This window comes from Carassius carassius, chromosome 10 (genome assembly GCF_963082965.1).
Source record: "Carassius carassius chromosome 10, fCarCar2.1, whole genome shotgun sequence".
In the NCBI taxonomy this organism is placed as follows: Eukaryota; Metazoa; Chordata; class Actinopteri; order Cypriniformes; family Cyprinidae; genus Carassius; species Carassius carassius.
The window spans coordinates 28,203,171-28,217,984 of NC_081764.1; the positions used below are offsets into that span (position 1 = coordinate 28,203,171).

Genomic DNA, 14,814 nt, shown 5'->3' on the forward strand with positions numbered 1-14,814 from the left:
GAGCGATCTGCCCGCTGTGATCAGCGCGCTCCCCGCCTCAGATGCGCAGCGCGCTCCCCGCCTCAGATGCGCAGCACACTCGAGCGCCGCCGTTGCCCAGTCAACAGAGCGCGTGTCGCATCCAGCCCTTAGCCATTCATGCAGATGCATGGTCAGCGCTTCCAGGGGTTTCGGATTGGGTGCTAGGCATTATAAAGAGAGGCTACTCGCTACAGTTTTCTCGACGCCCACTGCGCTTTTCAGCGCGCGTCGAAACTACGGTCAAAACAGAAGTAGCACACATACTTCGGGCCGAAATATCAAAACTGTTGAGCAAAGGGGCTGTAGAGCCTGTGTCTCAAGCTCAAAGCGAGGGGGGGCTGTACAGCAGATACTTTCTGGTGCCCAAGAGAGACGGGGGTCTCAGGCCCATACTGGATCTAGCGGGTATAGTTCTGAACTCGTGTTCCATGACGGCGCGACTGTCACCACAGCGCACGATGGGCATTCAGCGCGCAGCGAGTTCTTTCCGCTGCGGCGCGACTGTGTCACTCAAACACTGTCAAAAGATGCTGGGTCTCATGGCCTCAGCATCACCGGTTCTGCGGCTGGGCCTGCTCCGCATGCGCCCCCTGCAGTTCTGGCTGAAGGCTCGGGTGCCGCGCAGAGCGTGGGCGTCTGGCCGGCTGCATTTCAAGGTCGATCAGAGCTGTGTTGCTGCTCTAGCACCAGATTTGGCATGGCGGAGGTGGACCTCTTTGCGTCCCATGAAAACGCTCACTGCCCCGCGTTCTTTTCCAAGAACGAAAGCGCGCTGTCACGGAAATGGCCGTGCTGCCCGCTTTATGCGTTCCCTCCCGTCTCCCTCCTTCCGCAGGTGATAGAACGCGTGAGAGAAACGAGATGTTCAATACTGCTTGTGGCACCTCTTTGGAAGAACCAACCATGGTTCCCAGATTTGATGCAATTAGCAGATGTCGCCCCATGGCCGGTACCGTTGAGGAGAGATCTCCTCTCGCAGGCCAAGGGCTCGATTTGGCACCCTCAACCGGAGTTGTGGTCCCTCCATGTATGGGCACTCAACGGTTACCCGCTGATCTCGCAGTGGGAGTGCTAAATACCATCACTCAGGCTAGAGCTCCGTCGACACGACGTCTGTATGCCTCGAAGTGGTCGGTGTTCTCCAGCTGGTGCACAGCTCGAGGTTATTCACCCCTTAGTTGTGAGGTGACGGAGGTCCTCTCCTTCCTACAGGAACTGTTGGATAAGGGCAGAGCCCCATCCACGCTCAAAGTTTATGTGGCGGCCATCGCGGCGTTTTCTGAAACGGCGTCCGGTCAGTCAATAGGAAGGAATGATTTAGTCATCCGGTTCCTCAGAGGAGCTAGGAGGCTGAATCCTCCCAGACCTCCTTCAGTCCCTATGTGGGACCTCGCGGCGGTTTTGGAGGCCTTGAAGGGTCCCCCTTTTGAGCCTATCCAATCGGTTAGCCTTCAGCATCTGTCGTTCAAGACAGTATTCTTGTTGGCTCTCGCTTCTGTGAAGCGTGTGGGTGATTTGCACGCGCTCTCGGTGAGCCAGTCGTGCTTGGAGTTTGGGCCCAATGACTCAAAGGTCATACTCAAACCTAGGCACGGTTATGTTCCGAAATCCCTCAACACACCGTTTCGGGCTCAGGTTATTGCCCTGTCTGCCCTGCCGGTGTCAGGGGAGGATGGAGACTCGAGTCTTCTTTGCCCTGTCAGGGTTTTAAGAGCTTATGTGTCTCGCTCTGCTGCCTTTCGGCAGACGGAGCAGCTATTTGTCTCGTTCGGTGGACGTTCCAAGGGAATGGCTGTTTCGAGACAGACTCTATCCAGATGGATAGTTGACGCCATAGCGTTAGCTTACGCTTCCAGGGGCCTTCAGTGCCCGTTGGGCGTCAGAGCACACTCCACAAGAGGCGTCGCCTTGTCGTGGGCGTGGTCTACTGGGATCTCCTTGCAGGATATATGTATGGCGGCGGGTTGGGCCTCGCCGTCTACATTTATCAGGTTCTATAACCTGGAGGTTCCCGCCTTGCAAGCAAGGCTGCTGTCGGTATAGAAGAATCGGGGCCCTGAGGGGAATTCTGAGTTCATGAGCGCTATGCGCTGCCGACTGTTATATGGGCAGTATTGCGTAAGACCCGCATTGCCACATTGGTCAGGCCTTGCCTCGGCTGTGTGATGTCACATTGCCGCATCTACGGATGCTGCTAGATATGGGACGGAGGGCTTTCCCCCTTTTCTGTCCCGGACTCTCTGTGAGTCCCTCAGGTGACTGTGCACTGTAAATCCTGGGCGTTGCTTCAGGTTTATTGGTGTGTGATCCCTGCACGCACAGCGTTTTACATCGGGTTCCCGTAGCGTCTTAGCTAAGACGCAGTACGAGAGAGCTCTCGTAAGAGAACGTACTCGGTTACTAAACGTAACCTCGGTTCTCTCTAGAAGAGCGAACGAGTACTGCGTTCTCTGCCGTGCGTACGATTCACTCTGGTTCGCTTCGGCGATTAAATAAATCAGGTGAGTCAGCCTTTTCGAGCTCCTTTTATAGGTTGAGCCACACCCGTTTCGGCGGGAAGTGGCAAGAAGGGCGCGAAGCAGTTGCCGCCGAACAAGCCAATGAGCGAACGAGCCGTCTCGCCTATGGCTGTGTACTGCTGCAAATGCGCTTTACAAAAATACAAAATTAAGGATAATTTTTTGCTTCAGTATTTCGTGAAAAGAGACTTTTCCCATAGCGTCTTAGCTAAGACGCAGTACTCGTTCGCTCTTCTAGAGAGAACCGAGGTTACGTTTAGTAACCGAGTACGTTTCATCTGCATAGCTGTGAAAGGGAATTTGGTTTCTTCTCATTATTTGACTTAGTGGGAGCATGTGGAGGTTGAACAAGTGAAGCACTCAGCATGTCATTGATGTCCACTTAGACTTATGCTCTCCTAGACTCACATAATAACCCCTCCCCTCTAAGCATGGCCTGAACCATTTGAGGACCATCCCAGAAAGCTCAACCCAGTTTTCCAGTCTCTCTAGAAGTATGTTATGATCGCCAGTGTCAAATGCAGCACTGAGATCTAGTACCAACACCGATATTTTGCCAGAATCAGTATTTAAGCAAATATAATTTATTAGCGCTGTCTCTGTGCTGTGATGTGGCCATAAACCAGATTGTAAAGCCAGATTGATTCTCAACCAGTCTCTCAACAGCAGCAAAAACAGTGTGTGTTGTTGAAGTTGCTGTTTATAAGATTTGAGAAGAACTACTACTGAAATAAGTGAGTGTATTACCACTCTAACCAAAAATTATCTGACATTTTGATGGCATTGACCCTCAAATATCATGATTCCCTTTAGTTAAATTTATTTTAGATATGTACAGTATAAAAATCATTTTAAATTATGAAGGGAAAAAAAACATCTTTAAAACATTATCTGGAAAATATTTACTACCTCTTTAAAAAAATTTATCCATCGGTAGAATAAAATAATTTGTGATTTATCATAGGGGAGTAATTGAATTGAATTAAATTCAAGTTTATTTGTATAGCGCTTTTAATGATACCAATTATTGCAAAGCAACTTTACAGAAAATTTAGTTTCTACAATATTTAGTAGTAGCATATCAGTGGTGACTATAAGTTTATGTGCATATGGCAGAAATGTATGGAAAAAATAATTAAAGGGTCATATGATGCTGCTAAAAAGAACATTATTTTGTGTATTTGGTGTAATGCAATGTGTTTATGCGGTTTGAGGTTCAAAAATCACTTTTTCCATATAATGCACATTATTGTTTCTCCTCTATGCCCTGCCTTCTGAAATGCGTCGAGGCTCATTGGTCTGAAAAGTGAGGTGTGCTCTGGTTGGCCAGCTATCCAGTGCATTGTGATTGGCCAAATGCCTCAAGCGTGTGACAGAAACTCAGAAGCGAAGACCGGGAGACGTTGGGATATCTTTCATACAGAAGTTACTCTTTATTGAGGACTCGCTGCGCGTCACTGCAGTCATCCAGGTGTAACTAGTCACTGATACATTGTAGTTTATATACACTTCAAGGGGGAGGGATACATAGAGGTTGAGACAATTTACACAAAGCATGCAAATGGAATCAGGAAAATGCCAGACACTGGCATTTTCCCAGCCTTGATCTCATCAGCATAACAGTGTCATTCAAATGCATAGGTGCTAATTCAATCAGTCTTAAAAAGCCAAATGGCAAGGAAGAGCACAAAGACAAAAGGTTATTATCTCAGCCACCTGGGCTTCCCGATTTGATCTTTTTTATTACTTCAAAATGTAAAAACACAAGTAATTTGTGGATTAGTGCATACTGGAGACACAAACCGTTTCAAACGATTCAGTTCGATTTGGTGAACTGGTTCGACCGGTTCATTAAGAAGATCCGGTTAAATAGAAAGACTTGTTCGCGATCCGGACATCAGACGAGACAAAACCAATAAAACCCATTACAAACAAAGCATTTATTGCATCCAGTTGAGACATAATTAGTGATTATAATGACATACTGTCTTTTTACGTGTTGCATTGCGTATCGCGCTGTGTAAACATAAAACCATGTCTGCATTTGTGATCTGAGAAACAACAAACAAGCCTACTCTACACTGCTCAAAACTCATGTTTAAATCATCATTGGCAAATTATTTAAATAAAAAATAATGTACTTACAGGCAGTAAGTTTTAACTTTCATTTATCACTATGTAATAATTAGGAGAATGTAACAATTTACTACACAATATTTTGTAACCTTTTCTGTGGACCGGGGGTCCCTGAACTCTCTGAACAGTTTAAAAACTCCTTGTCTAACTAAACAAGAAGCGCATGGACCTCTACATTAAACACACCAACCACAATAACAGTGACAACCACAAGAACACATTTAATTAAAAGATGAGGTCTGATTAATCACCACATGAAAAGTAATTGAAAGTGACAACAAATGCAACAACAGGAGCATAAATAAAATCAAGAGTAATCAGTTTAATTTATTAATTCCGTGCATTGCTGTGATCTCAAGTACTGCATCACAGTGTATTATCCTCACATTACACACCTTTCAGCCTAGAAAGAAGAACATAGAAAAGCTTTCTTTGTGTTTGCATCTTTGGTGTGCTTACTGTTTAATGTTTAAAGCATTAAATTGGGGGAGGAAAAGATCTATGTCGATGTTGAGATTTTTTAAGGGGTCTCTGATGCAAATATGCAATGTCGGCTATGCAGAACCTATAATCAACTTTGAAGGTTCCAGTGATTGTAATTCCTGTGTAACTAGAGTTCATTTATGGTGTATTAAAAAGTTTTGGGACAACCACAAAAAACAAATGTAATAAATGAAACGTTAAATGACTAAGGCCATCTCTGGACAGCAATGCAGCACAGAAATGATACACTGACAATGACTTTGTAAAAAACTTAAATGCACGTAAACAATGAATGATCAACTGATAAATAATGTAAATAAATACTATTAAATACTCTTTTTTTATAATACAAAGCCTGCATTAAATTGTGACAGGTTCAGGCATATTTTAAGTAAGATATAATTTTAAATTAGAAATATTTTAAACTTAGATTTATTCATTGTTTGATTGATGTCATCTGCCATTATACCTAAATTCTTTTTCTCTCTTTTTTGATCCAGATAAACCCAGCATGCACACACCTGAAGCCTTGGTGAGAAGTCATGTTGTGTATAATGCAAAGGTAGAGTTTGAGACATATTTATTATTTGTGTCTACACAGTGGGGGGACATACAGTATACACACACTTAGGCACCCTGTGGGCCATCCTAAACAGCAAATGCACACTGCGTAACACTGTGTACACTATGTTTTGTGTACTTTGGGATATGTGATGTGTGTGCGTTAAGTGTGTGAAAGATAGCCTGCTTCACTGAAGCTGTTGCTATGATGAATGTAGTGATGTTTACAGTTGTACTAAATGCACTTGAGTGTGTGTGTGTGTGTGTGTGGTGTGTGCGTGCGTGTGTGTGTGTGTGTGTGTGTGTGTGTGTGTGTGTGTGTGTGTGTGGAGTGTTATAAGAGCACCCAGAACTCCTCTTCTCTGACCTTCATCAGTTTTTATCTCCAGTAGCCAGAACAAAATGATACACACCTATGCTAATCCGCCCAGTCACCAGTACATACAAAATACATTATATTGATATAAAAACTAATGTTTTAAGGTTTGTGTCTACTGTGTGTTCATGTAGTTCTTGGGAATCGCAGAAGTGGAGCAGCCCAAAGGGACAGACATGGTCCGTGTGGCCGTCAGGAAGCTGAAGGTTGTGTGTGCACAGCACTCCACTATTCTGAACATTTATGGGATATAAAACGTACTCACGGTTCTTCTCGCCTGTTTATGGGGCAGTAACGGCTGTGATAATTAAATGCAAATATACAGACATTTTAAAAGGCCAAGTTCACTTCCAAAGTTCATATAACAGGCTCAAGCTGCATTTCAAGTTTATGTGAGTGCCAGTTAACACAAGACAAAAGCTGGTAGGTAAAACAATAATTTATATAATTATTAATCGGATAAAAAATAATGAAATGATTAATAATTGAATAGTGATTATAATTATAATAAATAAATCTGGCAAACTCCCTCACATTTCCTTTAGAAAACGTAAATATCTTTTGGAAACATCTGTGTTTTTATTTAATAACTGAACCAAACAGTCAATACACAGGACTCTGCTTATAACTAAAACTGTTTATGAGTCTGAAATAAAGCTGTGACTCATTCACGGTCGGATTTTTAGGGGACAGATTAAGGGCACAATAAAAATGTCCTTTTCCTGGGCGATGTTTCTTTTGCCCAATTTATGTCCAGCTTTGGACTTTCTGCAGGTCAGTGCATTGCTCTAGAGACGTGTTTGAGCAGCTCATTTCACCTGAAGCTCTACTGCTCTCCAGCAGCCTTTAAAAAATGGTGAACACCTCCAGCTCTGACTGCTTTTCCATTGATAGCATGCATTTGCACATGATGTGCTGAATCACTTTTGCTTCCTTAGTTTCAAAGGCACATCAAGAAGTCAGAGGGGCAAAAAACTCCTAAAGTGGAGCTTCAGATCTCTATATATGGTGTGAAGATAATGGATCCTAAAACCAAGGTAGGTTTTCTTAAATATGAAAATCTAATAAACCATACTAACTAATAGACAGTCTAATAAGACCATATTGTTGATGTGATTCCATGCATGCCAACCCTACTTTAGACTTGAAAAGTCACAGTAATTTATGCATTCCAATGAACTACCCCACTACCATCCCTTACACCTGCTCTGACAGAACAATGAAATGCAATTTAGCAGAAAATTAAATGTGCTATCTTATCTTTCAAACATTTCAAACTGTTTAATGTCATGCCAATTAAGTGCCGTTAGCACAACTGGCAGAATTATTTCTTTTCAATACTAAAATAAAGTAACCACATAGCAAAATAGTTCTGTCAGGATCTAAAAAGAAAGCCAATTTTTGTGAACAGTAGTTGTTAGAAAAATCACGAATGCCCATTTTCCATTTCAAAAGCAAAGGTGGCAGGTTGTTTAATAGCTAAATCTTCTCCGATGAGAAATAGTATCTGTTGTCATGTGTTACATGAGATATTGTTGTAGATAGTGTCACAGTATCTGGTCATGGGAAATCAGTAATAACCAAGGATAATAATCACGATCGCTTCTGGGCATTTAATGCTCAGCGGGGAAAAACTAACACTTTGTGAATTTGCAATAGTTTTATTGCAGTATCCCTCATTAGACTTAAGTGAGTTTATGCTGTAGCGCTTGTCAATTTGAATGAGTGAGAAGACATATACATTCCTAATGCATAAATTATATCAGCTGTGAAACAAACACTTTTCCATCAATATACTGTATCAATCATCATTTATAATTCAGTAATGAATTTACAATTCATAAACTTATAAACTTGTCCCTTTCAAATGCACACTGTGTCCATATCAAAGTTTTTTTTTTTTTGATTATTGGATGTTTATAAATATATATATATATATATATATATATATATATATATTATTATTTTTTTTAATGAATATAATATAAATTATTTCTCACAAATTAAACACTAAATAACTTTATTGTCATGAAATATAATTTATAGATGAGGGATCACACTTGCATCCAAGTGGAAGTAAAAATAATAATACAAATATTCATCCTTAGGCCATTCAAAATGTGGGTGAGTTTGTTTCTTCATTGGAACAGATTTGGAGTAATTTAGCATTAGATGATTGGCTCACTAATGAATCCTCTTCAGTGAATGGGTGCCGTCAGAATGAGAGTCCAAACAGCTGATAAAAACATTTAAATTATCCACAAGTAATCCACACAACTCCAGTCCATCAGAAATCTTATGAAGTGAATTATTGGGACGTTTTTATTCTGACGGCACCCATTCACTGCGGAAGATCCATTGGTGAGCAAATCATGTCATGGTTAATTTCTCCAAATCTGTTATGATGAAATAACAACTCATCTACATTTTGGATATCCTGTGGGTGAGTATATATTTTCAGCAAATTTTCATTTTTGGGTAAACCTTTCCTTTAAAACAACACGTTATTTTAGATTTTATTAAATTAATTGGTCAGCGAGAATTATTGTGGCCTCAAGTTTCTATGTAATTACTTCATAAAAATTATCCCTCCCCCATTCCTAACAATTTTTAAAACAATATTAATAATACCTTGTATGCATGTAAAGGCTCGTGTCAAAAATTTTATAAATTTTTTCCTGTTAATTTTGGAGAAACGTCTGAAAAAAAGTTAATAAACATTCTTGTTGAAACAAATGAGTTAATTCTCCCGAGCCACAAAGAGACTTAAAAATATAAACCTCTGAGCAATAAAATTTTCCTCCAGGCTGTTTTCGATTTGTTGCTTTTTGCTTCAAAATAGGTCAGTCATACCAGTGAGCTTTTCATCTTAGTTCAGCTCTCCTTCCTGTTCCAGGAGATGCAGCATAACTGCCAACTTCACAGAATGTCCTTCTGTGCAGACGACAAAACAGATAAAAGAGTCTTCACCTTTATCTGCACAGAACCCGAGACGAAGAAACACCTGTGTTACGTGTTTGACAGTGAAAAATGTGTAAGTAAATAAGCTTGTAATATCTAACAAAAGTTACATAGACAGAAACCTGGTTTGCTTAATGATTGCAATGTGTGCAAATCTCACCCAGGCGGAGGAGATCACTCTTGCTATTGGACAAGCCTTTGATCTCGCCTACAAAAAGTTCCTAGAGTCTGGTGGAAAAGATGTAGAGACGAGAAAACAGATTGGAAACCTTCAGAAACGAGTAAGATTTTGTTCTTGGGATATTGCTCACACGTTTGAGATGTAGATATATACATTCCCAGAATACATTCTCACTTAAACACACTCATACCTGAACGATGCGGTCTCTGGTAACCAAGTACACTTCATCACTTCATTAATTTTTTATTTATTTATGTATTTGTCTTTTTTATGTAATTTTCACACAATAAATATTGAAACAATGTGTATTTAACTTTTAATATAATATTTAAAATGTAATAATTCATTTTTGTTTTTCGGGATTTTAGTATAAGGTATAATATATTAGTATATATTAGATAATAGTATAAGGTCTGGAATACCCTCAATTCCACGACTGATGTGGCCTTGAGCAAGGCACCGAACCCCAACTGCTTCCGCATTCTTCAGCATAAATGACTGCCCACTGCTCCGGGTGTGTGTTCACAGTGTGTGTGTGCACTTTGGATGGGTTAAATGCAAAGTTATTTAAAAAGTGGCAAAGTAAATGATGAAAGCATAGTTTTCCAAGACTGTTTTAATATCATCTTCAGGTTAAAAGCTGTTCGTTTTTATAAAAATTTACGCCTGAGACATAAAAATGCCTGAAGTTATAGAAACACCCATCAGTTTTAGAGTTGATTCTTGATACATGTCAACAAACAACAATTCGGAGGAAAGCTTGCGGCTGCTTTTGAATTATTTGTATTAAACGGAGAGAAAAAAAGCAAAATAGTAGAAAATATGGATGTGACAGTGCTTGGGGAGATGTGGGGAGCAAACTTTTTGTAGACTGGTGCACACAAGGGTTTAGAAAGGGGGAAGAAACTTATTATTTGAGTTGTTGTCAATAAATAATTTTCATCAAACAAGATTCAATATTGCATACTACAAACTTTGATAATGTCAGTCTGTGAATCCACATGGCATTAGTGAATGCTGAAAATATAAAAAGCGGAGCTTACATGTGCAACAGGCCCATATCAACAATTATTACTTTTTTTAAGGATAAATATTCTACAAACTTTGCTTTGCTTAGCTTTTAATCTTTTTGACGGCTGTGCAGAAGAATCAGAAGAAATATTTAGTTCTCCCCCCATTCTGATTCCAGTGTAAATACGTTTATTGTATGCAGCATTACAATGTCTGCATAAATGCTCCTTTTCATAATTTATACTGTATGGCACTGAAAATGCAGCTTCCTTTGAAATGTAAATAGGAGTATAGAATTTCACTGGCTCATAATCCTGTGAGCAGGCTGCAGGGGCGTCCTGTATCCCAAAGACTTGTGCAAAATGTTTCCATGTGATTGACAAATGAAAATGTGAATCTTTTTGTGCAATGTGCTTATGTTAATGGAAGATTCAGGATCTGGAGATGGAGAACTCAAAACTGAAAAAGAAGCTTAAGGAGCTAGAGGATCAGCTGCTGGATTCTCGCTGTTCTCCAGTACGTTCAGTAGGAAATGAGACTTGCTTATCATTCCAGTCAAATGCTGCTGTTTCCTGCCAATCTCAATGATTCTGCTCTCTTTCAGTTCATCAAAATGTGCTTGTTTACTCTTTTATCTACCCCACCATTTGTTGTCCCCCTTTTTCTCCATTCCAGTCTATCTTTGTCTCTTTCTCCCCAACCCCCAGTGCCCTTTTTCAGCACCAGCATGTTAATGTTTCTAATGAGCCGTGCATTTTGCAGAAGCCGCCTGCCTTGTCCTGGTGTGGTGATGATGTCACATCACTGTCCAGCCTAGAGATCTCCTCTGTCACTCTAACGCCTGCCAGCTCACCCGATTCCAGCCAATCAGCAAGCTTGCTCACCCCGCCACCTGCTAAGCCCACCCACTCAAAGCTCACAAGTGGTTGCATCATGCCACGACCTCGTGTAAATGTCCCGTACATAAAAAAACAGCACAGAGCACTTTGCATGTGATTAAATTACAATGTTTCATACGTAAAGGGATAGTTCACTCAAAATAATGGAAATTCTGTCGTCATTAACTCTGACCCTGATGTGTTTCCAAACCTGTATGAGTTTGCATAAAGGTGAAGGGTAGCTAGAGAAGTCTCCACACTTTTTGAGAACCACTGCTTTGACCATGTTCTTACTAAAGGAAAAAAAATGGAAAAAGCATTGATAAAATGAATACATTTAAATGAATTTACATTTCAGTGCCTATCATACAGTTGGGCTGGTTTTGATGCATTTATCACTCATATTACTCTGATATCCATGTTATTAGGCTGGAAGCATACAAGCTAGAGCGCCCTCTACTGACATATTTGATATGGTTCCATTCACCCCCGAATCTCCAATAACAAGACGGCTGAACTGTAACAGCATCTCATCTCCGTACCTGCCTCCAAAAAAAGACAGAGGTGGGGGCTCATTATTTTTGCTGTCTCACTTAGATGAATGTGTTACATTTTCAAGCACCTCAAAGCTAAATCCATAATTGCTAATGTAATATGCTTCTCCATAAAAGGGTCCATTTAAGTTTGAAACAAATGAAGCCAGAGTATAGATGTTGAACGGAGACATTTGTTAGTATATGGGGCTGTGAATTTCACTGATAGATTGTTGTTGTTTTGTATGTATACATTTATTATATATTCATTCATATTTGTAAATATAAATATAATTTTCGCAAGTGGTGATCCATGAGCTATTGCACATTAAGTACAATTTTCTTCTAAATGACAAATTATTTACTAGTTTGTCTGGTTGTGCTGTAGATATAGACCTGTTTGGAATAGAACCATTTGATCCGTTCATTTGTGGACCTGCTGTCTTCACCCCAGACATCCAGTCCAAACTGGATGAGATGCAGGTGAGCATGTTTAGTCTTATTTTATATTTCATTTAGTGATGCAACAATAAGGAAACCCTGTAATGCTGAATAATTCAATTATCTTCATCTCTTCTTTTACCTTGAATGCCACCCCCAACCTCTCAGCGGCAGAGATGGTTTGTTCTTTAGTGACTGATCCACAGTGTTTCCTTTAATGTTTTGATATGATTTATGCTTTGATTTACAAGCATGACTCGTGTCATCTATTTTTTGGTTTTTATTGTATGTCTTAATATATTAAGCCAATTTTTGTTATATTTTTTTTTTTACATGTTCTGCACCCTTCTTTGTGAGAAAGTATAATCATCAGAGCCAAAGGGCTTTGAAGAACTATGTCCGTGAGATCTGCAGATTCTTTGCGGTGCTGGTTAATGTATGCATGCTGTCTCAGTGTTTTTTCAGACTAAAAACATGTTTTACGCACACTGTTCATTTGCAAGTAGTTTCAGCCCTAAGCTTATTTATGCATTGTGCATGCAGAAATAAAAATAAAACATTAAAATGCACTATCCAGTTAAAATAAGCACTCATACCACCGGTTCCATAGACAAGGCTTAAGCTTGTACCAGACTAAAATGCATGTTTGAGCTGCCTCAACTAAAAATATCTTGCTCTGACATATCTTAAAAGATGCACACCTGTAATGTTTTCTTCTAAGGCATTTTTGTAATAGTTGCTTAAATATCTCAATTTAACTAAGGTCTAGTCCTGGCTTAAGATAAACCCCCTTTGTGAAACCGGGCCATAGAGACTCATTCTTATTGGCTACATGTATTGCGATTGTTACACTGCAGTGATGATGTACAACAGACATTACTTAGTTTTTATTTTTTAATTTTAAAGAAAATCTTAAAAGGTGCTGTATGTAAGTTTTTGACTGTACTAAAGCATAAAAATACCATATGTTTTTAGATATTTAAGAAATGTGCTAAATTAACATATTTGTTTATCTGAATAACAATGCTACAGGGAGTTATTCTCCTTTGATAATGTGTGTTCAAGGCCGGAATGTCAGTATCTGTTTTGGTTTGTGAAACCCGACCACTGCCAGTTTGCCCAATTGTATTTCAGCACCCCAGGTTCCCAGTTGGCGGAAAACACAGCGTATTTCATTTCATTCATCGTCAAGTTCACCCATTCCTGTTGGTTTCATCAATCTGGCAACCTGTGTGTGCATCAAGTCTGAGGAGGAGGGGCTAAAATTCTAATATTTTGAATTTGGACTGCAATAACTAGTTCAACCACTCGTTCAAGGTCAATCCTACATACAGCACCTTTAAATATAAATAAATGGCTGATCTAATATGCATTTTGATAATGTTAATTCTAATGTTATTAATTTAAGTTATTATACAGTGTTATCTAAAGCTCTATTTAGCTTTGTCATTGACCTTGATGTGTGTTTTATATTGAGCTCACTGTTTCGTTTTATTTTGTATAGGAGGGGTTCCAAATGGGACTGACTCTAGAGGGGACGGTGTTTTCTCTGGATCAGGTGGACAGCCGATGCTGATTTTGAAAAGACATTTTTGTAAATGCTGTGATTCTTGATCACAAATCTTTCAAAATATATTGCATATTAAATATTTGATTTTGAATTGAGTTTGAAAGAAATGTTGCAGGAGCCTCAAAAAAGTCTGTAGAGGTCATTTCTATTTTTATAAGATAAAATCAGCATTTAAGATTGTACATACAGTTTATGATTTGTGTATTTTATCTTCTTAATCTTATAACAAAAACTGTTGAAAAAGCTAGATAAAATATGCTGTAGTCCTTTCTAGAAATTTTCTAGAGTCCTGACCAAATTTAGATTGTTTAAATTCAAAGATGCATTCATTCATTGCCAAAAGTTGTTTAGAATCTTTTATACCAAATTATGAAAAAAAAAGATAAGGTGGTTGCAGAGGCAGTTGCTCATGTTGTAATGGTGCAATCATAACCTGTAATGGAACTTTTTGTTTTTAAAGGTTATAGATTTATTAATCTTGAAATAAAAAAATTGATGGATCTTTGATATGTTCAGCAAGATCATTGCTGAGGTTTATATTTCCTGATGTTGAGATCCTTTTTACTTCCGTTGATGACTGTTTTAATATTTGTTAAATGCGTTTCACTTGCTCTTTGGTGGTGAATAAATGAAAACTAATAGAAAACTATATTAGCCTTTTGCTTTTATTTAGCAACCGCAAACAGTAACTCTGTCTTTTCTTGTTTTCAGACATTTATTTATTTAAAAAATCAGTGGCGGTCTGTTGTAAAGGATTTCAAATGTTTAATTTGGTATTCATTACAAACGATTGACATCCCCTTTAAGAGTACATTTGGGTCTGTGCTGTAAAAAACTGGAAAAAGATTTCTTTGTCATGTATTATGGGCAAATGAGCCTTTTAATGAGACCGGCATTGGTTTATGTGAGACTTCTCATTAATAGTAAAGTACAAATAAATCATAATTTTCGAGCTTGGGAAGAGAACTGCTGGGGAATTGAATGCAGATGTGCTGTCCTGAATAATTATCCCACTTTAATACACTCCAAACAAACTCATCTCACTACTCGACCTTCAAATTCCACTTGAAATGATTGTGATTTAAGGGTGAACAACTATCTATAAAACAACATACAGATTAGACAGGCAAGGCACAGTCAAAC

The 14,814-nt window shown here is 39.2% G+C and overlaps 1 protein-coding gene across 4 annotated transcripts in view; it reads left to right on the plus strand.

The window, feature by feature from the left end:
- Positions 1-14,040, plus strand: part of LOC132151356 (PTB domain-containing engulfment adapter protein 1-like) — a 61,502-nt gene extending 47,462 nt beyond the window's left edge. The window contains exons 3-12 of one of the 4 annotated variants that reach the window (XM_059559451.1): positions 5,660-5,721; positions 6,231-6,302; positions 7,035-7,133; positions 8,993-9,130; positions 9,222-9,338; positions 10,679-10,765; positions 10,925-11,197; positions 11,556-11,691; positions 12,049-12,143; positions 13,606-14,040. In XM_059559451.1, coding sequence (XP_059415434.1) covers positions 5,660-5,721; positions 6,231-6,302; positions 7,035-7,133; positions 8,993-9,130; positions 9,222-9,338; positions 10,679-10,765; positions 10,925-11,197; positions 11,556-11,691; positions 12,049-12,143; positions 13,606-13,677 — 1,151 coding nt within the window. In that variant the 3' untranslated portion in view covers positions 13,678-14,040. The remainder of the gene's footprint in view (positions 1-5,659; positions 5,722-6,230; positions 6,303-7,034; positions 7,134-8,992; positions 9,131-9,221; positions 9,339-10,678; positions 10,766-10,924; positions 11,198-11,555; positions 11,692-12,048; positions 12,144-13,605) is intronic. The other 3 variants (XM_059559452.1, XM_059559453.1, XM_059559455.1) reach the window with 3 other exon arrangements.
- The last annotated feature ends 774 nt before the right edge of the window (positions 14,041-14,814 follow it).